Below are 27,130 nucleotides of genomic sequence, written 5' to 3' on the forward strand. Positions count from 1 at the left end.
AAATTACACATTAATCACGAATGGAAGTATTTGCAACTGGAATATAATTATGTTGTCGCATAGACTTTTCCTATTCGTGTGCAGTCGGTAGACTTAGCTGCAGTTTGTGAAGCCACACTAGTGTACAGGTGACCTTCACCCACATCTTAAGAAAAAAGAATGAACGTGAGATATTTTTACAACTGTTCGATAAAAACTTGTTCTCTAATGCCAACGTTGAAGCCACTTGTTTAATTCACAACTCCAGCTCTCCCGGCCGAAAAAAGCTGACCTACTTATTTTTAATAAATCGAACAATATTGACTATGAGAGTGAGAGAGAGAGAGAGAGAGAGAGAGAGAGAGAGAGAGAGAGAGAGAGAGGTGGTGGTTTCCTTGGGGATAAAGTTTTGTTATTTCCAATGACACACATATGTCACATTTCGAGTCGTCCTATCGAAAGTTTGCAAAACATTGGCTATTAAGTGGATCAAGTTTCTATTCCACTTGTTCATCTTCTGCTGTGCAATCTAAATGTTCCATTCTTATCCAAAGCTACCATTGCTGACGTATTTTTTCTGTTATCAAGGTCTTTCAATCCTGACCTTCCAATGGGTTACTTTCTTCACATTTTCTTACGTTTTCATGAGCCCTTTGGCTGAGAGCCAATTGCCGTTTTGACCTTCTCTTGTCCGGTTACATCCGACAGGAGAAGCCACTCAGAAAGGAGACCGTATTTCATATGTATGTCATCGAACATTATGGCAAGAGTGGAATCATTTATCATAAGTGTTAAGCCTTTCTAGAATGTCTTTTAATAAACAGGAAATAACACTTAACTCATCAATCTAATATTAGTTTAAGTATTGCAGCTTCCAGGTTCTCATCTACGGAATCGGTTTGTATTGAACACGTTTAATTCATGAAATAACATGAACATATTTAGGAAGAACAAACTAAAAGTTATGGTTTTAATGTGTACGATGAACGACAAATATCCATTATTAATGCTGGCTGGCTGTCAAAATGTGCTCACACTAGATCAATGATCGCAGTGACATCTGGTGAGAAACGAACTTCAAGAAAACAATTATTTCCGTAAAAATATAGTCATTATCGTAGAGTTTTTCCCCGTGTTTCCTTCCTTTACTAATTTTAAACTTGAAATCAATAGTTCATTTTATTATTAGAAATTTAGAGTCTCGAAAAGAACTGAAATAACAGCATTTATCTGAAAGCTATAAAAATCACGTGCGTATAAAATTGAAACCCTCGCTTCGATTTGCTTTCGGCTTTATTGAGTTTGCTATTTTTGGATGTCAGAACAAGAAACTTTGTTCGTTCGATAGCCTTTGGCTTTTATAACAAATTTATATCTGACATGTCTGCAACTGTTATCATAATGGTGAGATTTGCACCTAGTCAGATTATCGTTGCTAACAGTAACGTATTTTTAGGGTGGGAAATTTTCCCCTTAAGCGATTACTTAACTTCTTATGGCTTAAAATAGAATAAAGAAATGAAATTAGAAAAAGAACGAGAGAGAAGAAGAAGCGGGAGAGAAGAAGCATTTAAAAACATAGAGGAAAATAGCGAGGTGTATCTGCAAATATGTTATAAATATGCCTATAAAATTTAATATATATGTGTGTGTGTGTGTGTGTGTGTGTGTGTGTGTGTGTGTGTGTGTGTGTGTGTGTGTGTGTGTGTGTGTGTGTGTGTGTGTGTGTGTGTGTGTGTGTGTGTGTGTGTGTACCCCCCTTAATTTGATATTAGAAGATGGAATACAGTAGCGTATCACTGTGAACATTTCAGTAACATACCTTACACTATAACTGTTAAAAGTTTAGTCTTTTGACACAAGATGGCAGAATAAACATGTTTCGTATTACTTACGCATTAACTACAGGGGTAAACTTCTTTGACCTTTGACCCCTTCAAGAGTTTCTTGACTTTTTATCGACCCCCTCTATTTTACTATTACGTAAATTATAATAGGATAAGCAAAAAAGACGCTTGTTGGTAAATACGTCATTTTGGCCTACTTGATTGGCCTCCGTAACTATTTTCATGACCTTGCTCCATCTTACAGGTCCTATTCATGTCACTGTTCCCACGATTCACTCTTAATTGCGTTGTCATTTAGGATGGAGAGAATTCAAGTTAACCGAATTAAATATTACCCGAACAATGATGTCTTATATTTTTCTATCGACCCCCAATCGGCCCCTGAGCCCGAATCGGCCCCTAACAATGTTATATTGACCACTTTGGCGACCACTGCATTACTATATAGTCAGAAGATTGTAGGCTGTCAACAATGTCCATCAACTTAACAATACAATCACACAAAAAAAAAGAAAAAGGAAAAAGAAATTATTTAAAAAATGTAGCCATTTTAGAAACTTGAAAATTTTGAAAATGTGTAAAAAAAAAGTTTAAATTCGAAAATAGGCGGCTGTTTTAGATATTTTTGCATATGGAAAAAAGTTTAGTTTAGATACGTCGACTGGAATTTGAGAAATGAGTAAGAAAATAATTATTTAAGAACTGTCGGATCCGAGAAACTGTATGATATTCGATTAAAAAAAAACTTGAATTAAGAATCCTAAGCAATTTTCCTCATTAGAGACCACAATCCTCCACAACATTCCTAAGTACCATTTAATCTATACTTTTTTTCCTAGTTCGGTTTAAATACTGAAAAAATGAGCAAAAAATTATTTCATTCTTCAAGATTGAGTTAGTCTTAAAACTAACTCATTCTTATTTGTGTTTATTTGTGTTTATTTTTTAGTGAAAACCATTAATTCAGTTAAGACCAAAGCAAATTTCATGTCGTCATTAAAATTAAGAAACATTCGTATTTAAAAAGTTTAATACCAGCCGCTAGTGGAGTTACGACTGTGATCCGTGTGTTATGTCTACTAATGACGTATGGCCATTAGTAGACTGAATATTTCGAAATCTGGCTCACTATTCTGTTTTGAGGAATGAAAATCCAAGTTTTAGATTAAAACCCAACGCCACCGTATTAAGACTGGTTAACTCATCTTTATTTAAAAAAACTGCTAAAGGTACTTTACCTTATAACAGTCTCCTCTCCTGTAGTAACATCGTTTTCTATCAACATAAAAGTATCAGCATCATTTTCGAATATCATTTTACAGATAGTTTTATTCTGCCTATTTTTCTCACCGGAATTATCCAATTAAAACCAAAATTGAAATAACAAATTTTAGTTCTGATCTCAAATACTAAATTTCAGTAAAATCTGTCCAATCATAGTCAAAAGATATTATATTCTTACGGACGGACGGACTAATCGAATAAGTTCAAGTACTTTGAGAACTCAAAGAACTTGAAACTCAAATGAGGGGAATGGGGGAAAAATATAAAGAAAGAAAGAAAAGAAATAAAAGGGGAAATTGGAGAAAGAGAGAGAGAGAGAGAGAGAGAGAAATATGCGAAGCGATAGCATCAATGAGGATTAAAGAAGTAATATTGAAACTATTTAAGAATGAGAGGTAGCTGAACAACCTAAATGTAGAAACCTTAGACTTTTTTTGGACTGGAGAAGTCATCAAAGGAGAATAAACGGTGATATTTCGTCTTCAAGCGGAGACTCCCCCCTCGAGATTACTGAATGTCGTTGAGGTACCGAATCCAGAATGAATGACCAGATGGAGCACTTTCGTCTGCAAAATGGAGACACTTCTGAGCCCTTCCTTTAGCTGCGAAATAGCAGAAATAAGAAACTCGCCTGTCTGTCTACAGAAACGGCATCTTTCTTTGGGAAGGGCAACCTGGTCATCAGAAGAAATATTTGACGCAGAGGCGGACGAAAATAGACTTGTGCCGATACAGGCGTGGGTATCAGTCAGTATGGAGCCTAAGAGATCTTGTGGAGAAGCGGGGGAAGACGTCTATTACATCTCGCCAGAATTTCTTCTCAGGGGAGCGGAAGAGGCACGTGGGGGTAATATATGAGTTGAAAAAGCGTTGGTGGTGAGTGAAACATGCCGCACCTCTACCTCCCATGTAAAGGGACCGTATACTGGAGGATATAAGTTGAGTTGTATTTCGGGAGAAGACTTTATTTGTGAGTAAATGGAATGTGCCAACGTTAAGTGATTTACTGGGGATGGGGGGAAGTTTGTATGAGAAGTGAAAAATGGAACACACATTGTGCAAGAATATTACAGGAATTCACGTAGAGTTTTTAATGAAAAGGACCGTCAAAAATGAAGTGCATTTCATGTGTCAAGGAGTGAGTCCAACTTTGAAATGAAGTCAATTAGTGTCACTCATTTCACTTTTACTTTCAATTATGCTTATGATGTAATACGATGTGTGCTCTTGTAAAAAATCACACCATTAAAACAGGAAACAATAATATAGCACAAAGATGTATTGAATAAAAATCAAAGAAATATACATAGAAATAAACAAATAGAAAAATAAAAATACAAAAAAAAAAAACAGTGGAAATGCAAATATTGTGACGTCATTTCTGGAGTGTAAAGGCATGCTCTGATTATATTGTTGTATAAAATTGAAATCTAATGTTATTTATGCTTTTGTTTTTCGACTTCGCATTGCTACTATAAAGCATTAGATTCATTCTTTTATACCTCATTTTGTAGCCGGTTAAAAGAGTCGTTAGTAAATCGGTTATGATATAAGCCCCATAGGATGTGAAATTTACGAATAAAAATGAAAACAGTCTATTTGGATAGATTTTTCCTTTTAATATAATCATATTAAAATAATGAAAACAGTTTTTTCTACAGAGCACAACAGACATTTCTATAATAAATATATATATATATACAAGCAGATACATGTTTCCAAAATATCTTGTTTGCAAATAATATTTACTCTCCACCAAGTCTTAAACTGTATAATCAAATATGCATGATTCGAGTATAAACCTGCGCCAGTCGGTCATAATCTGATCACGTGCTAGTCTAAAGTCATAGGACTGCCATAATGGCTGCACCACACCTGCGAATACTTGCAGATTATGCAACAGTCTACTCTTTAATCTGAGCAAAACTCTGAAAACTGGGGTGGGAGAGGCTATCAAATCTTAGAAAAGTAGACACACTCAACTGATACATCACATCTAATAGCTTATTGAATAATACAACCGCCAGAGCTTTGTTGAATTTATGATGGGTGCGGCTGCTAGAGTGCTATTATGGCTTTACTACACGACGGGGAGGGGGTGGGGGATAGTGGTGGCTGTTTTAATGTCTTCTAATGGTATTTTCCAACTAAGAAGATAACTGTGTGCAATGACAACGGAACTTGTCGTGGTGTACGGGATGGTTAATGGCAATCCTTTGAATTACCGATATTTCATTTCATACCATGAAGCAAAGTAAACTGCTATATATATATATATATATATATATATATATATATATATATATATATATATATATATATATATATATATATATATATATATATATATATATATATATATATATATATATATGCTGGAAACAGATTTTGTGTGTGTGTGTGTGTGTGTGTGTGTGTGTGTGTGAGAGAGAGAGAGAGAGAGAGAGAGAGAGAATAGGAAATGTGTTATCCTGTCGCCAGGGCTGTCGACCTTTCTAGCATCGATATACACGCTAGCTAGCAACGCCAGCTGCAAGCGACACAGTTCGATATTGGAGAAAGGCCCTGTTTTTCTCTTTTTTTCTCTCAGTAAAGAGCCACGTGCATGTTTCTGCTCATGCGGTTGGAATACTGGCACAATAAGTATGACACAAATATAGATATATGGGTATTAATATTCTCTCTCTCTCTCTCTCTCTCTCTCTCTCTCTCTCTCTCTCTCTCTCTCTTAAAATATTGTGAAATATGCGAACTATCGGAAGATTCATTCAGTGTAAAGAGAATGTTTTGGAGAGGATCCCCAAGTGTATGAAAAAAATCTTACAAAGAAAGTATCACTGATGCAAATTTTCAGAAAATATATTAGGTTGAGTGCTGCAATTATTGAATGAAAAATAAAAATACTATAACAATATCCATATTTTGAAAGCAAGCAGACAAACACGTTTTGAGCTCAATAGCGATATGATAGCGTAAAAGCATGCTCCACCATTATCTAGTGTTGTTTAGCATTGCACACATAAAGAACACACAAAAATTAATGAATAGATTTCTGGATGCTTCGGTAACGTAATAATTGATTCCGTTGATAGGTTAAGTAAGCAGTTATTCATCACCAAGGCAACTTGTTATAAGTTACAATAATAACAGTAGGCTATCATTAGAAATGTGTAAAAAATTTCTTAGATATCGTGCGATATTAAGAGTTTGGAGGTAAATCGTGTTTAAATGATTTATTGTTAGTGTATTAAATTTCAAATTATTATTATTATTATTATTATTATTATTATTATTCCTAGTCTTCAAGGGAATCATTAGACTCATCATGCATAAAATTTCTTATAAATTACGCTAATCTAATTTAAAATAAATTTTTAAATAATTTAAATTAATTTTTAAATTAAAATAATGCACTTAAGTTGAAAATTAGCCGTAAAGGATTCCCATTCATCTATAAATAGAATCTTAGTCAAGTACTACACATCTACAAAGAAATTTGAAATCCAATATAACCTTGGTAAAAACTCCACTGGTTAACCAAAAATCTTTTTTTTTTCTTGTTTGCTAAGACAACACGTAAATATACCTACGTACTATTATTGTCTCTTAGAGAATCCAGGATTTCTTCTATATCTGGTAGTAAACACAAGACGCTAGCATTTCATGAAGAAAACTATTGTTTGAAGCCGTCCACTAACCCAACCGTATTTAAAAGAACAAAGTCCTCTGTTTTATTGGTTCATTCCCAGAATGTTGTCCTAAGTTTAAACCACAAACACGATTCTACCAATTTGGACTAATGCTGATTCCTAAAAATAGAACAATCGAACTAAAAAATAGAAAGTAGACATGGCAGGTTGAGTTACAAGCCTTTTAAAATAACCCCGTTCGTACGGAGTTGACTAAATGTAAATAGAAACAAAGTGCCTACGGGAATAAGACTCGCCGACGACTTTTTTTTTTTTTTCGATTAGCTGCTTTCATTCCAAATACTTTACTAAAAGGCTGTGTATAGCTCTCATTAAGATTTGGTTTGCTGCTTTATTATCCGTTGTCAAAATAGTCGAATATATTAAGAAAAATCGTGAATTTTTGATATTAAAATTAATACCAAAAATTCACTCATGTGCTCATGTGCCTATTAAGTAGATGACGCAAAACTTATGCAGGAATGTATGCAATTAGGCGAATTTGTATCCAATAATAATGATTGTGAAGCAATAAAAATTTGTAAAAAAGTCATGCATTAGTATAAGAGTTTTTAAAATGAAAGGATTATCTGATGCCAAACGGGATGGCAAGATGTCTCTGACAGTAACTCCAGTTTTTCATCCCACAAAACAGCCAAACCATCCAGTAGAACGCACTCAATTAGCTAACATAATAAAACTGCCCACCATAGCCTTTGAAGTACTTTATTTTTATTTACACGAGATTTTTATAAATTTGTCTACATATGTTAGTTTACTCCAAAACTTGCTAGAACTGGTTTTTTGTGTATAGTGTGTGTGTGTGTGCGTGTGTGTGTGTGTGTGTGTGTGTGTGTGTGGTTCTTTCTCATCGGCATCAGTTCTTCTCTTTCAACAAGTTTCGCTTGCCCGTTTACAACCCATATATCGAAATTTCGTATATTCTCGAATTGCCCACTGTTTAACAAAGTCAATTTTAGCAATGACTGAGAATCAACAGCGATGAGCATGCCTTTATTAGTACCCGCTGTTTTAATCATGAATGAAATACATGATTTTAAAAAGGGTGACAGTATTGCATTGCTACTAAACATTTTCTAAACTTTAAATATCGGCTTCATAAATTATAATCCAGAAATATGAGATTATGATGGTTACTTTGTTTTGTTTATTCATTCATTGTTCTTATTCCGCTTCTTTCTTCACAAGAGGAAAAAATATAGGAAAATTGCTAATTCCTTTAGACTGAGTTAGTTTAAGAGGAAGAAAAAAAAGAAAGAAAAGTCGGTAAAGAGAAAGGGGTTAAATGGGAGAGATGGTCAGAAAGAAGAAACGGGGTAGAAAAAGGAAGATAACGAAGTAAGCAGCATGAAATAGGACTTGGAAAAGACGAGGAAGTGATAAGGAATAAAAAGAAAGATGAAGGATTGAAATGGAAGTCGTGACGAAAAAAAGAAAGATGAGGAAGTGATGAGGAAGAAGGGGGGGTTTATAAAGAAGACGAGAAAGTGAAAGGGAAGATGAGTAAGTTAAATGAAGAAGTAGAAAGGAAATGAAGAGGATGAAAATAGAATGAAGAGGAAAGAAAGTGTTAAGGAAGAAGATAAAAAAAGGAAGGACATTGTAAGAGGGAAAATTAAGAGAAAATGAAGAGGAGAAAATGAAGAATAAGAAAAGAGACTTTGGAAAAGGAATGAAGAAGAATAACAAGATCACGTAAATTACTTGTGACGATATCATTTGAATTCAGTCTTTCTATCTGTGACATCCATCACAAATCGCATCATAATCATCAAAAGACTTCCGAACATTTTGAGTTATCCTGTTCATCATAACAAGAAATGTCTGACAGTTTTCTACATAAATTAATCCTAAGTTATTTCTCAAATGTTTTCTCCAGCGAGCACTTCATATCCATGAAATTTTAATGTACTTTTTCTAAAAGTACTTTTTGTTTCCATGATTTTATTGTCTTATCTTTTATTCCACGTAAAGCCTTATAGTCAAGTCCAGTCTGAAAGGAATACATGACAGAAAAAAAATCATAAAAGAGACATAAAGAAATAGTCGAAACGTAAATCACATAATTGCATTGGAACATAATAGGATTATACGTCCCGCATTGAACATTTGTTTTGGAAAATGTCATTTCTGATGAATCTTTAAATAAAGAAATGTCATTTTTTACTTTGACAATAATAATATTAAATATTCTTTCAAATACAGGAGATTTTCAGATTTTCCATTTCAAAACACAGCAGGAAGCGAATTAAATTACCCCAAGCTTCTCCAAGCACGAATGTGTAAACACAAACCCATTATCGTTCTGAAAGACATTTGAATACTTCAAAGTAACGAACAATAAAAATGACTTTAATCACTTTAAAAGATAGATTATACTTGGGAACATCGTTCTGATTATAATATAATTTACTGAGTTCTATAAATAGTTGTTTTTAATGAATTTTTTGTTGCAGACAGCTGAATGTTTCAAAGGTTATGACACCATGTCTATGTCTTTGGGAGGATCTAGCTTAATCTCATTGCCATTTTCTTCTAGTATTACATATTTAAACTCTGTTATATTAATGTGTCAAGTCAGACTGTTTCACTACTAGCGCCCTCTAGTTATTATAATCATTTCAACAGACAAATCAGAAAAATATCACATCTGGGAATTGTTGGCATAAAAAATACGCCTAACAATGTAATAAAGCTCGCACGCGTGTTTTGGTGTCATCTGTTGGTTGCGATAACAGACAATGAATTGCCATCTCGTAGAAGTATGCAAACATCATTTTTATTTTATTTTTATTTGGTGTTTTCAAGTGAACTTCTTTTGTGTGGATTTTCACTTACTTGACTTTCGGCTATCACCCGTCAGTTGTTTATTTACTGGGATTGTGAGATTACGAATAAATGGAAGTTTTGAAAGGATTATGGGAGTAGAATACAAGTTTACACACACACACACACACACACACACACACACACACACACACACACACACACACACACACACACACACACACACACACACACACACACACACACACACACACACACACACACACACATTCTGAACTTAATAACGTAATATCGAAATCCGTCTTATGACGTCGTTTGTAAAGACTTGGAGAATACTTGAAGGAGCTGCAAGATATCTTTTGAGCTTTTTCATATCATATCATGCACTTGGCATAGCGACCTCAGTTCAAGTAAAGGATTTGAATTCAGACTGGAACGATTTATTAATCCCTTCTGTATATCTAGGAGTGACTACTTTATCTTGTAACAGTTAATGATAAGAACGCGGAATTGGCATCGAGAGGATTTGAAGAAAATTATCATGCTGATGACAAAAACCCATCTAGATAATTAGGGGTACAAATTCCTCCAAAATCATAGATTTTATTACGTGTAAGGCTACGAATAATCAAAAGTAATTCAATGATAGCCCAATTGTTCGAAATATTTTCGGTGATAGGAATTTTACGCGCTTAGTTAGCCTATTTCAACATATGTGATTTCATAATGTTAGGCTGAAGACCATTATAGGTTCACTTTTGCAAAAATCCTACTAAGCCAGTAGGATTCTTAGGATTTCTAAGTAGATTAAAAACTGCAGTTTTTAATCTACTTAGAAAAATCGATAGCAAATCTCAATAATACCAATTAGACTTTACAAACATAAGATGGCGGCAGTTGCGCATTACTCTTGTCCTGAGTTCTTCGAAATCATTGGTGTACCATGAACACGGCTATCAATGTCTATTAAAGATAAAGATCTGCTGCTTACTAATTTCCAAAATGTAGGGATAAAAGAGATTCTACTTATTCCCTTGGGCATTAAACAGCATTAGAATATTTTATAATTTTCATAGGAATTTTACAAATCAACATAGCATTTCGATTTTTCTGGTATAAATTTCTGTGCTAGTTACTCAATAAAAGTATATTAATATAAGTTCAAGTTGTCGCTTAGCGTCAAGGCGTTAGTTGACTGGCTGTTTTGGAATTGCCAACTAAAGTTATAGGTTAACGTATTTCTATTATGTCTATTGTGTGTGTTCTTCTAGCCAGTTTACCCTATTGTATGATGGAAAAAAATGGAATTTCCGTGCGTTGATGCTTTCGAGAATAAAGGTCACTCTCTCATCCTAGATGGGATTTGAACAAAAGTCTTTCCGTGAAACGTAATCTCTTAAATATTACTGGCACTCCTCTCTTGGCAGACAATATTGCATTATTCGCATTATTCGTTTTAATTCCTTGACTAATTAGGAAAGAAAGGACTATCTAAAGATATTTTCAAGAATCAAACCTTACAGGGTTATAATTTACTAACTAATAAATTTATAATTGTCATAAAAATTATAGCAAATTTTGGGATAACAATTGTAAAAATTAAACTATCACAGTTTATTCATTTATTAACTTAATAAATTAATTTATTAAGTTAATAAATTAACTTTATTAATTTATAAATTTATTAAGTTAATAATTTTTTTTCTGTAGACTATTACGCCACTACATCAGCGAAAGGTTAAACTATTTGTATTTAGTAACTTGAAGAAATCTTTATTAATAATACTTGGGTTTTTGCTGCTTCCGTAAAACTTATTTTTTATTTTCTTCCTTTTTTTCTGGTGTTTCGGTTGAGCTGATTATGAAGCTGATAATTCACATTGGTTCAAAACATGCTCTTCATTAATTCCATTTACTGAATCAATCAGCGAAAACACTTAAAAAGATACTTAATTGAAGGAAGCATCTTCATCAGCCTTGAGAAGACAGAACGGACAATTGTGCACTCCTACTTGAGCCATCGACAACCCCAAGGCTTGAATGTTTCGTGACTGACATTTAGTTTCTTGGTCTCTGAAGTAGTTCCAATGTTCTCTTTCTCGAATAATATTTTTCACTCAGAGAGATTTCTGCTTATTTTTTTAATTTTCAAAATGGATATTTTATAAAAAATATTATTTTATTTTTGAAGTACTTGTGTTTTTTATATATGGTATTTTTTTTAGAAAGCGAAATGTCATTATAGTTTTGGCATTTCGAAATTACTAACCTCTAGAGCAGCGTTGCTCGCTAACGTCTCCAAGAACTTTAACCTCCAGCTGTTTAATAAAAACATCAATAAGTTCTTTCTCTTTGTGTCTCTCTTCTCATCTTCTTGTCCATGTGTTGTACTAATATGTTGGAATCCCCTCTCGTGTGCGTGGGGTTAATGTATACTCGGTGGGTTAGAAGGATTGTTGTGTGGAAGTTCAGGCTTCTGAATTTCCGTATGCGATATACAGGTGAAGAAAGTTTTGTTAAGAATTTTATAAATAACGATCAATTGCTTAGAATTTCTTCCAAATAATTATGATGATTTATGATTTACAAATAATTATTTGGAAGAATTTCTTCCAAATAATAATTACGATTATGACTCATTTTTGTATAGAGGATATAGCCTATATGAGTTCTTTAGGGTTGTCCTACAGAGACTGTAACATCTAAACTTCAAACGAAGCATTCATGTGTTGTTTCGACTTTTAGTTTGATGCATCATTTGATTCATCCGCACAAACAAAAGTTTCAAAAAGTTTAGGTCTGCAGATCCAGATGACCGCCAACTGTGGAAGAAAGATTCATCTTGTAATTCATCTTGCAGAATCGTAGGTGAATCTCACTATAAGACGTCCTTCTGAAATCAGTGGACCACTGAAGTGATCGTAGAGGACACCCCATCACATGCTGACATTGTAGCGATGTCGAAAATTACTTTCCACTCATGAGGATTCGTTTCTGACCATACATGTAAAGTGTGAGCGTTATTGACGGGGCTTCGTAAGGGAACAAGATATATCGATGTAATCGATGGAATTTTAGCAATTACAAAATTTCAGCTTGAGTCATGATCCCAAATTTCGAAGTGATGAACGCTTTGTACGTGGTATGGACCAAAGCCTTTCAATGTAATATTCGACTTACGCCGTTAATTTTCGAAGCATCAAGCCACATGGGAATCCTTCACATACAGAGAACCTTACTTCTTCACCAAAACAACGTTTTCTCTTCAATCCCCCCGATGTAATACGAGCGTCTGGAAATATTTGCTTTTGCCTATTTCTGAAAAACTCGAATTCGACTTGGAATTCTGTTCATTGGAAAACGTCTCTAGTATTCAAACGATAGCAACAGCGATATTATTTCGATCACCGAAAACACAAGCATACAGCATATTGGAATATTTGGCATTAGAATACATACGGACTTTATCATACGAAACATTAAATTCATGTTATGAAACTTAACAATAAATTGCAATGACCGTTTACAACGTGTTAGCAACTTTTTGTTTGTCTCAAAATCTGCAAGCTTTATGAATCGTTCACAGATGCACTGCGGTGTGTATTGAGTAGAAGAACGGTAGTTTTGAGAATCTTCTGCAAAAATGAATTGTAAATTCTTGTTAATACGAAGGGGTTTTTTGAAACTTAAAAACACCTATGCTACAGGTTCCTGGAACCCTCACGGAAATAACTCATAAAATACTCATTTAATACTGCCGAATTAAATGAAGAACGCATGATGAACAGATTGTATATTATAAAAAGTATTTTTTAAATAATATTTCAGTGTTGAAGTAAGCTTTAACATTTATACATATTTTGTGTTCAAAAATATGCGTGTGACGAACAAATTCAAATTCTTAATAAGTTCAAATACTGTTGATTAACAAAATATAGCGCAGCATAACAAGGGCATTTAAAAACACGATTTTATTAAGCCTCGTCGGTTTATGGCTTAGATCAATATTAACAATTGGTCTGCTATTTATAAACTGTTGGATTCATTTCGGTTGTACAGGGTAAAGCTGATAAGAATATCGATACAGGACACCGCACTCTAGCGTAGTCTTATTTGTTATCGCAGTCAGTTTGTGGTTTCTATACGAGATCTCGTCTGCGAATAACCGGCCTTGACAATTCTTGTAAATGTATTACTGTTGGAAGTTTCCGTTATGATAAAAATACACGTGAATATCCTTACTGTAAGGAAATGAGCATAAAAAGGTTTAGAACACATGTAGACTTTTGCTCGGACTCTATACTACGCGTATATTAAAATTAGTTTTCCACAATTTTCAACAGCGTTGGTACTTCGAATAAAAAGCGAAATTTTTTTGCCAACTTAGTAAGTGTGCTACAGAAACACATGAAATATCTAAAAAATGTTACAGAGATTACAAATATTCCAGACCACCCCTTCCTCGTAGATGGCAGAATTAATAATTCTGCCATCTACGAGGAAGGAGGGTCTGGAAAGTTCTGATAAACACCTGAAACAATTTTTTCCATATAAATTTTTTCATATTTTTTTTTAATTTAAAAATAAAAACAACTTTTCTTTTAGGATATATAAGAAGATATAAAATTAATTAATTAATTTTTGTTCTAAGTGTTCATCGAAATTTTTCAGACCGCTCCTCCCTTATACTTTGAGCTTGATATCAGTCGATTTCGTTTGATTAGTTGATTGAGGGGTCCACATTATTTTTCTAGACATTTTTGAGTAATATTCGACAGTGGTTATATACATAATAATAATAATAACATTTCGTTATATAGCCGCCAGGTGCTATTTAGTAGTGTTGAATCCATCAACGTAGATTCACCTGTTTTCGTGACTTTGACAAGAATTTTTTTTTCTTTCTTTGACTTCTACAGTATTTTCAGTAATAATTATTCAATAATAACTATTATTATTATTATTATTATTGAATTTAAAGAAATAAAATACATTGGTAAACGTAAACGCTATGACGTTTTACTAAAGGATAGACATTTAATATTATACAAAAAACGTTCGTCAAATATCGATAATGCTTATTACAAATAAGGGCGAGAAAGTAATTGACTTCACTTCGATAATATAACGTAATCCTACTTTATTTCATAGCCAAAGGTTTGAAAATTCGTTTCGAAAATGGACCAGAGAGCTCACGGGAATACAACCCTCGGCATCGGAGTTTGTTTGTTTTGCACTACTTAAAAGACACGAGATCTGCCCGGGATCCCGTATATTCGCGTTTTATTAATGTTTTTAGGCTCCACTGGCTTAAAAACTGTTTTGAACTACTAGAGATCAGAGACCAGACAAAAACTTTAATAGAGCAAAAACCCGCTGTTCAATACCGTAGCAATCCTACGTCAGAGGGGTTGAATTTTTCATAAGTGAACTCTCTGTGGGATAGATGTGATTATTGAAGAAGAGCCTAAAAGGCTTCGTGGCGGCGATGCAAAGTAACAGAAAAAGATGATGTTATAAATCCATTTTTACTTTTTATTCTTATTTCCCTTAAAAAGATGTTAAAAGAATTTTTCGATTAAAGGTCTTGCATCAAGGCGTCAGATTGTTTCCTTCTGGAATTTGGGGATTATCTAATAACCCTACCTTGAAACAATTGAATTTTATGACAGCCAATTGCTGGTACGCGGAGGAAGTGTGTGTGTGTGTGTGTGTGTGTGTGTGTGTGTGTGTGTGTGTGTGTGTGTGTGTGTGTGTGTGTGTGTGTGTGTGTGTGTGTGTGTGTGTGTGTGTGTGTGTGAAGATGATTATTTGAAGGCCATGCCAATTAACTGGCGCTAATTATCACATTTCTAGTCGCTCCTGCATTTCTTGATAATTGTTAACGCCTGGAAAAATTAAGTTTAGCAGCTAGATTGCTAGCAAAATTTATAACCCTCATAGGGTACTAATTAGTGTCAAAGCAGGGAGCAATTTAGATTTTAAAGTAACTAAAAAGAATTCTATCAGTTTGCGAAAGTATTTCAATTTTCTTTATTTAGTTGTACAAATTAGAAAAACAAAGGATTCTTCGCAAATTTTTGGTTTGTAGCCGCGTGGGCTTGCCGGTGATCGTTTAGATCTGGTAAATGAGCACAGACATTCTTTTATATTTGTTTTATTTCAGCAATCTGGCACTTATTTATTTCATTAACGTATCATTGGTTTCTTAATAATAAAAAAATCTATTAAATATTCATCAAATATTCATAAATATTTATTTGTGCATCATCGCTTCGTTCCAGTATTTCAGGCCTTGATTATATGTAGCGGCACAGTACGCACGCACACACACGCGCACACACACACACACACACATGCTCTCTCTCTCTCTCTCTCTCTCTCTCTCTCTGGAAATTACCTGTTTATGTTGAAATTATATGCAATCCTTCAAAGACAAAACAATATGCATCCAATTTCCGGGTTACAAGTAAACAAAAAAGTTACATTACTTGATAAAAATATCCCCTGCTATCTTAAAAACGGAAGATAATATGAAAGATGTAAACATATAAAACAAATCATCGAAATGCATAGTCTTTTTTATTTCAAAGAAATATTGTCAAACGGTATGTTGTCAACGGTAAATAAGTACGCAATGCTTATATTGAAATATGTGCTACATTCTAGAGCGGAATGTGCTTCTGTAATTTTGCAAATCTATGAATAATCGGCCATTTGATTAGATGGCAAATATTATTTATATTAATATTAGAAGTAGGCCTTCTATTAATTCCTTTTCATCATTGCCAGATGGCAATGATGAAAAGGAATTACACACACACATACCTTGTTTATGTGTGTGTATCCGAGCAAATTGCATGGAATACGGCTAGACTAACTCGTGTGAACTTGAGTCGTCAATTTACTTGAAAGTAACAGTGTAACGTTCTTCCCGAGATGTTCCTAAAACGTGGAAGTGTCAGAAGAATATATCAGGATAAAATTTTATGAATTTAAAAAAGAAAAGAAGGTCGCAGCAGCTACAGCACAAAACATTCGAGATACTTATAAGGTAAGAAAATTGTAAATTCCTGGAAGTCTCCCCATGATGGTCGAGAATTTCAGGTGTTCTGACTAAAGCTTAGCTTATATATAGTAAAGACGCAAGTTGATTTGGGAAACATTCATCATATTCTCCATATCTTAGACTATCAGATATGACATTTATTCAGAACTCTATAATCCTAAAGTAATGCACAAGACTATGAACGTTTTGCATCAGTTGAAAGATTTTGCCCCACATATTTTATAAACGTGAAACTGAAATTCTTATAGGATGATGACAAAATACCTCAAAGATCGATGGAAAATATTAATATTTGTGAGATGACTGACCTGATACAGTTTCCCTTTTATTTTATAAGAGTGAGTGGTTCTTTATGTGACACCTCGCCATGGAATAGATAATGATATTCTGTGCCTACACAAAAGTCGGTATGTGCTTTTGGTTGAAACATATGGTGGATTCATTTCTGTGTAGGACTCGAGTAACATTTATAAAAGCTTCTCAGCTGAAGATGAGTTAATCTGTTTCATATAGAATTGTAAAGATTTTTCCCCGAAAAACAAGAAAACTATTTGATCCACACATTCACCGACAGCAATAACATACGCCGGTCCTCTCGCAGCCTTAATTAGGTTTATATGAAGTTATATGAAGCCAACTGCAGCCATAACAAGCTTCCGGGCCTAATACATACGCGGAAGGGAAGAATATTCAGTATTTTAAGAATTCTTTCAGATTTGCAGACCAGTTACTACTCTCTCTCTCTCTCTCTAAGTGAAGACGTTTATATTCTTGTGAAAGGTATTTCAAAATATCTATACTACATAGATAAATATTCTACATATTCTAAATATTCTATGCTACACCGTGCAACCTTAAAAGAAAGTATCTGTGCTACAGATACACAAACACGCACGCACGCGTGCACACACGCGCACGCGCGCGCACAAACACATAGGAAGATAAAGAGGAAGGAAGTGAGAGCTTATTAAAGCAAACAATAGCTAGCAGTCCTTTAAATTAAAGTCGTAAACTGATTTTTAAATTACAAACGATTTTAATTTTTTTCTTAATTTAGAAACCTTGTTCTAAATTTTGTATTTAAAAAGATCTCCATTAAATTCACGAAACGACACCCTCTGACTTTTCAAATTGCGACACTCTTACTTAGTTTAGATAATTACTCAATTCCTATCTTAGCATATTAGCGACTTTTTCCTTTAAATTCGTTATATTTTTATTTTAAGGCTTATCGCAAAGTTTTTTCTATTGTATTTTTCTATTCTCTATTTCAGCCATAATTAATACAGTACGCAAGCCTTAAATTCTTTCAATTATTAAAGAAGTCGTCTCTGATAAATTGCTAAGAAGTCCAACTGATAATAATCTCAGTTAACTTGTCAGATTTCCTAACGTTGAGTTTCATCGCCATCTCTCGTCGTCCGTGTATAAAGTTGCCTTCGATCAAAAATAACTTTCAATTTTTTTTTTTCATCTGTAACCAAAATTGCATCAGATAAATGAGGCTATACAAACACTTCATTTCGATCGTACGCTTTAGGCTACAATTAATTAATTCTAAATTTAAATTCATCATTGTATTTGTTAATTATCAACCTACTCCAATTGAATTTTATTTTTTTTTTATTTTTTGAAGAGTACATAGATTGTGGCGTAATTAGTCCAATTTATAACTGATGCAATTCTAAGTAGTGTTGCTTCACTGTATAACACATGTGTCATGCAGGGAAGCAATTCCCGATATGAGAGTGTGTGGCTTCTGTCTCTCTCGCGATTCCAATAAAACTTTAACTAAGAATAAAACCTAAATTCAAAACTAACTCGCTTCTTCACTGAAAAATCAGTGTTACAGTAGACTTTAATCACTAGATAACAAACCTGCTCTCACTTTCTCAATATATGAGCACTACCTTAGTGACGTACCATTCCTGAACGACAGTGGATAATATTTTAATATTTTTATTAATCTCATACTTATTACTTGTAGTATCATAATAACTCTCATTGCTTATTCAGAATTCCATGACATCAAAAATCACAAATTTATTCCAATCTGCGTACACATTATCAAATGCTGCTTTGCAATCATCTTGCTCGGGATAAATGAAGAAATTGCTTTAAAATGCAATATTTATCATTGATATTAAGAAACAGTTGCTGATAACCAAATTATCAAAAGGAATATTAACATCTCGGTAACACGTCCTTAAAGATGCCACAATAACCCACATACGAACACCTTCTTAGCCACAAACATAGGGTACTAGGTCGGGCAGTACAGTAGCTGGAGCCAGACTTTCAATGTTCTCATTTTTTGAACTGTTATTCCTGCCAACTACACACATTAAAGTAGAGCACTTTTTGTATGCACATACTTGACCATAAGGCGAGTAACTTTAGAGAAACAAAAAAATTGGTTCTATTTATAGAAACGATTCATTGCCAACCAACAACTTCTTAAACTCCAGCCATCCTATATCATCATTTTTTTTTAATTTTACAACCTGTTTCCAAACATATTTATGCTTCTTGTTTATTTGAATATCCATTTTCATTGAATATTCAGTATAAATACTGAATGTTTATTTTTATTCAACATTGACATTTTGGAATAATCTCAATGAAAAAACTTATGACTAAATAAGGACACAATAGTATACCTTCATTTTTTCCCCATCATCTGTGCAGCACTTCACAAATAAGGACGATGATGAAGTCACTTTAATATACTTAACAGGTCTTAGCTGTGCAATGTTGTGCTGATAAGTGCTTATCCATTACGCTATCCAAGTATTAACAAAATATTTTCTAATATTTTAGAAAGATGTGTACTTGGTTACAAAAGAATTAAATAATGGATTAAATAAAAATAAAGTTTATTGTTAAATATGATGTGTTTTGTTTATTAAGAGAGTTTTGTAAATATTCTTATACCAGAGTATTAATATTTTTAATAGGGTAATAAATCATTTTATTATTTGTATAATGAAAATATATGAATTTGCATTATTTCTATAAATGCTATTTGGAGGGTCAGTGGTGAAGGAGTCTAGATAAATGCTATTTAAATATTAACATGAAAGTTAATTAAATTCATCTTTAGTTAGAAAATAACATTTTTAATTACTGGGTCGGATTTAGTTTCGAGACCATGTGAGCGGTGAATTCTGTAAATATTCCAAGAATTATTATTTTAGGTGCAGATATTTCTTACAGGAGGTGCCTAGTTATGAAGTACAATCTTCATTGCGTTTATTACATTATTATTAATTTTATTTATTTATTTTTAACAAATGATTTCCACCCCGGAAAATAATCCAATTGGGTCGACTTAAGAGGTTGTTTTAAGAAAGATAACCTAATCATTTTTGAAGAATTTTTTGTTGGATGAAAGAAATACGATGATTTTTATCCCATAAGCCTTGTGTTAGGCGGGTGAACATCATTGATGAATACACAGTATAGTAACTCCTGCTCCCTCCAGAATTACTTTGTGTGCTTTCAGAACTCTATGCAATATTATATTCCGTGATGGGAGAATATAATTATGAGTGTGTATCACCTATTATCTTTGTACAGTCTTTATGCACGAGCGCATTCGAGAAGGGTGTTTGAAGATACTACGCACTCCCCTTAATGGTTCAAAACATTATTATTATTATTATTATTATTATTATTATTATTATTATTATTATTATTATTATTATTTCTTCATATGAAATTTATGCAATAAAACATCACTAATGTAAAGTTTTCCGTGTCCTTTCCAGGGTGCACTGTTGCTCAGTCGCCAAAAAATGAATTTTGGATTCCTGGATTTATGATACCTACCCAGGAAGGCACAGCCCAGGTAGATATCACTACAGAAATGCAAATAAACATTGTGAGCTCTCCTGCAAGTGAAAGAATATTTCAAGATAGTTAGAGGGATGAAAACCACAAGTGGACTCACCTTGGGAACTGTCGTAAGCGCAAATATACTCCGAGGTGGTGAATTGCCTGATCAAGGATGTCTTTCCCACATCAGGAGGACCAAACACCAGCACTCGATACCTTTCCGGTGATGACACAGCTGCCTCGGGACACGGATTTACGACCGCTGCCTTTTCGGAAGTCACCTCTTCGCTAGATGCAGCCCCTTTATCTGCCTCTTCGACCGTCGCCGTTGATGCTGCTGCAGCCACAGGAATCTCAGAGATTTCATCTTCACACTTTGCAAGTTCTGCTTCCGTTACCGGCGGGGTCAAACACGGAGTCAAGTGCTGTCCGCTTCCGGTGGAGGCAACGCTATGAGCGGAGCGGGACTTCGATCGGAAGCTGTCTCCGCGATTGATGACTCCTTTGGGGGTCACGGCAAAGTTCCGTAGCCGCAACACTTCTGCTGTCTCGTCTCCAGGTAATGGCAAAGAGTGGTTCGACGCGGCACGTTCCGATTCGGAAGGATCACAAGGAAGGATCATGTCACTCGGGATACTGGCGATTCTCTGACGGAAGCGATGGGTAGGGTCCAGAGATTGGGGTCGTCTGGCCGTTCGCATGGATTGGGATCTGCTGACCCCACTACCTCCGAGTTGATTCGGACCCCCAAGGGGAGAGCCGTGATATGCTGTGGGGGACATATGATTGCCCAGACGACTGCTGCTCGTGTTCCTTCGCATCCTACCGTGGCTCGGACTCCTTTGCAACATTTGGGAGTGCACGGGGGCGTATTGAAACGATCTCTCCGCAACTCTGCTTCCTGCGATCGGGGAGTCTATGGCGTTTATGACAACGGGGCCACCGTCCTCTACAGTCAAAATGATGCCAGGAGTTGAGCTAACGCTTCCCCGGGGTGACGTCGTGGTACCTTCCAAGAAAACCCTATCATCCGGGACATTGTGCGAAAAGGCGGGAGTTCCTTGCCTCGAGTCGTGTGTCGGAGAGGCCCGGACCCTGCTGTCTGTGACACCATCCAATGTCATCGTGCCTTGAACTCTTGCCAGCAGATGACAAATTGCTTGGGTCACCCTGCCGACTTCCGGCACGAAGAATACCTTCTTTCCTTTTTCTTTTCTTTTTTTATCTTTTTTTCCTTCCCTTCTTTAAGACAATGAATTCTTTTTGTGCACCTTCCAAGGACGAGACAAGCAAAAAGTGATCCCCTCCGTAAACGCCTCTTCGTGCTCAACTAAAAGTGCCGTTCTAAGAACGCTCCGTTTCCCGAGCTTCGATTTATGCTAGCAGATGAAACGCACCACGTGATCTTCTCCTGAAAGTGACGTCATGAACGTCTCTCTCTCTCTCTCTCTCTCTCTGCTCGTTTAAGCTGCCGCTACGGGAAAAGCTAGTGTGCGGCCGAAGCCAACTGTACTGGGATTTCTAATGAGTCACGAGCCGTAATCGTGCCCGGTGCACGCTGACTATTGCACCTGTCTTGGATGCTCTTAGACGGAGTGAAATTGCACAATCCATCGTTTTGTTACAAGCAAATAATCATTTAAGTTTCGGACGGGTTAAGTGGGTCTTCATAGCATTGCATATGCCTTTGTTCACTTTGACCTTTGATACCGAGCATGCAAATAATTTGACAGCAATCGAATTCCAATTAAGCTTGTTCTAAACTTCTAATATAATGCTCTGTGTTCGTTTCCTTCTTCTTTATTTTCTCCACAATAGCATCCTTCAGCTGTCTTGAAGTGAGTCATTATAGCGTTGTTAATTTCTTCTTTGCAAACCTTTGGAATGGAATTTGAGCTTCCTGAAAACTCTGAACGAGTTTAGAGGAAGCTCAAGAATAAGGTCAAAAGTCACGTAGAGAAAGAAGGCGATAATCACCAGAGGGAGCCACCAATGAATCAGATCGAGCAGGATAATTCCTTGCTTAATACACGTCAAATAACTTTACACATATAAAGATAATGTTAGCACTCTTTTAAAAAATAATGCCAGAATTCCATTTTTACGATAATGAATTACCGTAAAAGCTTCTATGGAAAAAGCCTTAGGTGACAGGGGTGTGGCAGAAACGGAAGGCATACATTCGGTAATGTAAAATCGATAAGGGAAGGTGGTGCTATCGTAGTGTTCATTGGACTGAAAGTAATTAGTTCACCATGGATGCCAAGGTAGTAGGAAACATTGGCTCTGAGTTATCATTTCTTTGTTCCCGCATCACTTCCTGCTTATAATGCCATTCACATAAGACGGCTTTACAAAGCAAACAATCATTTTCATTGTAATTGCACGTTATCGAAGGACCTAAACAATTAGTTCATCGACTTTGGAGTTTCGTTTTTTTTCTGTAATTGCAGCCACCGAAAGGAAGACTTTTTTTTCGTGCACTTGTCTAAATCTCTATCTAAATCTAAATGTCTAAATCTCTATTCAGCTATCTTGTAAGACCATAACAAATCCAACCAGTAACGGTTGCCAGTAAGTTATGAAACTCCCTGAAGAGCGAATACCATTCCATCCAATCAAAAAGAACACAAACACACTGAAACATTGACATCAAGAGTAGAAATATATTCTTCGCTTTATGTAGAAGCTTCTGCATTCTAAATTTTTCCATAGCATTACGTATGCAGACTTTACAACGCGGCATTACTTTCTGATGCTATTTTGTCCTTTTCCATAGAGGATCGTGTTCGTGCCTTCGTGATCTCTATGTCTGCATCCTCCTTTGCAAGGACTCTGGCTGCATTCAACAAAGAACTGAACTACTTTTTTCAATTGAAAAGTCCAACAAAACTCTGAATGAGCAAATGGACATTGTCCCGTAACTTTTTTCCTTTGATTTCTATTGCGCCAGTCTCCACCTACACAATATGTTTCCATTCTTTGTTCGTTTCAAAGCAACAGAACACGTGTGTGGAAAAGTGCACACTATTTTCTTCCACTTGAAATCGATCGACTGTCACCGTTACGTTACTGCAAGACACGAAGCTACATATTCATCAACCATGAACAAAGAACCCGTTTTTCCTCGCTTTATTTGCTTTTGTTCCGTAAGGAAGTTTGTTCGGCAGCGTGGTTTTTCCTTTCATCTAAAGAGAGAATTTTTAGTATGGAATATTCTCACGCTGACATTTTTGAAAAGGTTAGATTAGGTTATCGCATAAATGACACGATATTCGCAAGTTTGAATAAATAAATAAATGCACGAAACAATCTTCAAAATGAGGATGCTATGACAACAGAATTGAGAACAATAAAATCCACAATTTCATACAATGCCCTGTAGCGCCCTCTTACATATTCATAAACAGTTATGAAAATTTTTGTTTTAATGATAGCGACCACTATTGTTTCAAGTATAATACAGAACATTATTCGATATTGAGAGGTAATCTTCCTTCGCTCGCTACCGCTTACCAATTCCTCGCAGTGAGAAGGTTGACGCTCGATTCTGCTGCGATTCGTCTCAGTCCGTTTCAGTTCATAGTTGGAAAGACTTGGGCTTGAATTCCGTCTAGGATGAGAACAAGAAGTTTTTAAAAAATGTAGATGAGTTAAGCAATCTTTTACGGGAGTAGAAGGCGATTTTTATCCCACAAAAAAACACGGCTTTAGTTTTCGGCCATAATTCTTAACATTCACTTGATATTTCTCTTAGTCGTTGCTCACACTTACTCCATAGCGCCACATTTTGTGACACCAATCGTTCTCTACGTTTTCTATGAGCATTTCTATTTCTATGATAATAGAAATTTCTGTGACCATAAAACATTATTTTACAGTGCATAAGCATTCGTTATAACAACATCACATGCAAGGGGATATATAACTATGTTTATCTACGTTGGATAAAAATCTTTTGACTGTCGATTATAACAAACAGACATTGGCAATATTAATATATTTATTATTGGTGATGGATGGGGTGACGAAAAGCGACTGTGATGAAAGTGAAAGACTGCAGTTTTATTTTTTTATTTTTTTTTTTCCACAAGCGATTTTAGCTTCCTATTTTCTTGGGAGAGGGGATCGAATATTATAAACTTTTTTTCTATTTTTATCATTGTTTTTAATTTACTGAAATGTCTGTGGGAGTTTTAAGTATGTCATATGTTATATCTTTATCCATGAATCCAGAATTTCGCCTTTGTTTTCACTATGCCTATCGTGTTGGGTATTACTAGTAGGCCAGGATGCACACTTTCATCTCTAAGGGGTATTTTCCAAATTGGAAAATTTTTTATCAGTGCTAAATGTAATTTCAATTCTTTAAAAAAAATAACTATTAATAAATTCATTAATTTATCTCCAGCTATCTGAGTGTTTTTTTTTTTAGGTTTTTCCTCTGTATTTAACTGATATTTTTCTTATTGGAACGCATTTAGCCAACTTTCTACCTCAATCCATAAAGAGATTGCCAAGCATCAGCAAACATCGATCTTAGCCAATCCTCTTTAAAGTTGTATAACAGTTGACTTTCGGTTAGTTAATACTTTAAGAAAAGGACTGAGAATTCGGGAATTGTATGAAATCTCTTTATATCTTTCAGGCGACAAGAAACTTAAATAGCTTTTTCAAGTTTATACGTCGAGACAAAAGGTGCTCTCATCGTCTAAGATGCTTTTTTTTTCCATTTCAGTTCTTACTTTAAAGATAAAATGTTATAGCAACGCTTTCTTTTATTACAGTTCTTGTTGTTTTAGGTAAGTATTTGTAACTCTCCTTTTATCGAATAGTGGCAATGGATTTTTCATAAAGCATTATCAACTGCTTTAATGCATAGGAGGAAAATCTTCCTTGTTACTTATAGTTCTTTGGATTATTCTATTCTGTTCGATTAGATTTGTTTGCTACGTTGTTGTTGTTGTTGTTTGGGATTCCTCTTCCTTCTTCTTTGACTGCTTTCATTACACAGGAATTTATTCGGGCTGTAATGATCTATATTAGATTTTCATTAGATTGCTGTAATTGTCTTTCGGTGATATAGAATCAATGTTCTTGGTTCACAGGTCAAAATCCTTGCTTTGGTCTTACCATAGAGTTTCTCCTCCATTTTTATTTCTAGAACATAGGTTTTATCTTTTAGCACGAGAGTTATGATGTTTGTTGTGTTTAGGTCTTTGTCATCTTCCTCATTGCAAATATTAGATTGAAATGATCTATAAACATGAAGATAAGTTCTATTTCTGTTCCATCCTTTTGTAGACAATCCGAACATGAGGCCTATTTGTTTACCTCCTCTCTGATTTCTTTCTGATTATCCATCATTTAAACTTATTAATCTTCATATGATGGTCTGAGTAGTTTTTTTCCCTTAGTATTTGTTCCAAATAGGTCTATCAAATCCCTTCTCCGTATACAGTTCCTTGTTGCGCTATATACTACAAGGAACTGTACCCACGGATCTCTTCCTGTTCCGTTTTAATGTCATCGCATTTATTTTGTAAACTTTTTAAGTAAAAATGTAGGTGCTTTTCTCCTTCCATGTACATGTTAAGCTAGAATGTAAATCTTCTTCTTTCATGTGTGTTGTTAACAGCGTACAGAGTAATATTTTTTTTCCGGATTTCTTTAAATGGAGAAAAACATGAATGTATATTTCGCATCACGATGACCCGTATTTTTATTTTATTTTGTCATTCCTATTTACACCTTTCCTTGTATATTATTTTCTTCCATTTCTAATTCACATGTGATATTCCGTTGCAATATTTATTTATTTCGAATTGCTTTTTCTGATAGAATTTACTGAAATGTATTACTTATCCTCTTCGTCCCTCATGGCACATATGGCCGAGATCCGTTTCTTCCAGATACTTCTTTCTTGAGCCATCAACTAAGCTTCTCTCAGCCAGATATTCTTCTTTCCTTTTCTCTCATTCTCTGTCGAGTTAATTTAAGCCTTCCTCCTTTTCCTTTTTCCTTATGAGATCCATGTCAAAGCTAGTCTTGGAATCTCTCTGCTGTCCATTCTCAGTATGTGTCCAATCCATTTCCATCTTAGTTTTTTTTTTAATTTCATCGATGATACTTTTTTTTTATTCAGCCAGTTAAGTCATCGTTTGTTATACGACGAGGCCAGAATATTTTTATTTTTTTACGCAGATATTTTGTTTGAAAAATATTTAATTTTGCTTCCTATTTATTGGTGTAGATTTCCATGTCTCTGATCCATACAAAAATACGGCCTTAACATTGCTATTGAAGATTTTTATTCTAGTTTAATTATGATAATTGAATGAGTTCCATATATTATTTAATTTTCTGAAAGCAGTATTAGCTTTTGTCAATCTTTGCATTATAGGCGTGTCAGTTTCATCTTCACTATCTACATTTTCTCCCAAGTATGTAAAATTCTTAACTTCTTCTACAGCATGCTGATTGATTTTAATTTCTTTATGGCATTTAGTGTTCAATTTACAAACTTTTGTTTTAATCATGTTTATTTTAAGACCAACCATTTCAGCTATTTTATAAAAGTCTTCCAATTTTGCTTGTTTATATCAGTGTATTTTGAT

The 27,130-nt window shown here is 34.7% G+C and overlaps 1 protein-coding gene across 1 annotated transcript in view; it reads right to left on the bottom strand.

Moving 5' to 3' along the window:
* Positions 1 to 21,830, bottom strand: part of LOC150110244 (uncharacterized) — a 34,775-nt gene extending 12,945 nt beyond the window's left edge. The window contains exon 1 of the mRNA XM_090392339.1: positions 20,629 to 21,830. Coding sequence (XP_090248465.1) covers positions 20,629 to 21,637 — 1,009 coding nt within the window. The 5' untranslated portion in view covers positions 21,638 to 21,830. The remainder of the gene's footprint in view (positions 1 to 20,628) is intronic.
* Between the last annotated feature and the right edge of the window lie 5,300 nt (positions 21,831 to 27,130).

This window comes from Typopeltis vanoorti, chromosome 1 (assembly GCF_054136105.1).
Source record: "Typopeltis vanoorti isolate ZY-2024b chromosome 1, IOZ_Tvanoo_1.0, whole genome shotgun sequence".
NCBI classification, from domain to species: Eukaryota; Metazoa; Arthropoda; class Arachnida; order Uropygi; family Thelyphonidae; genus Typopeltis; species Typopeltis vanoorti.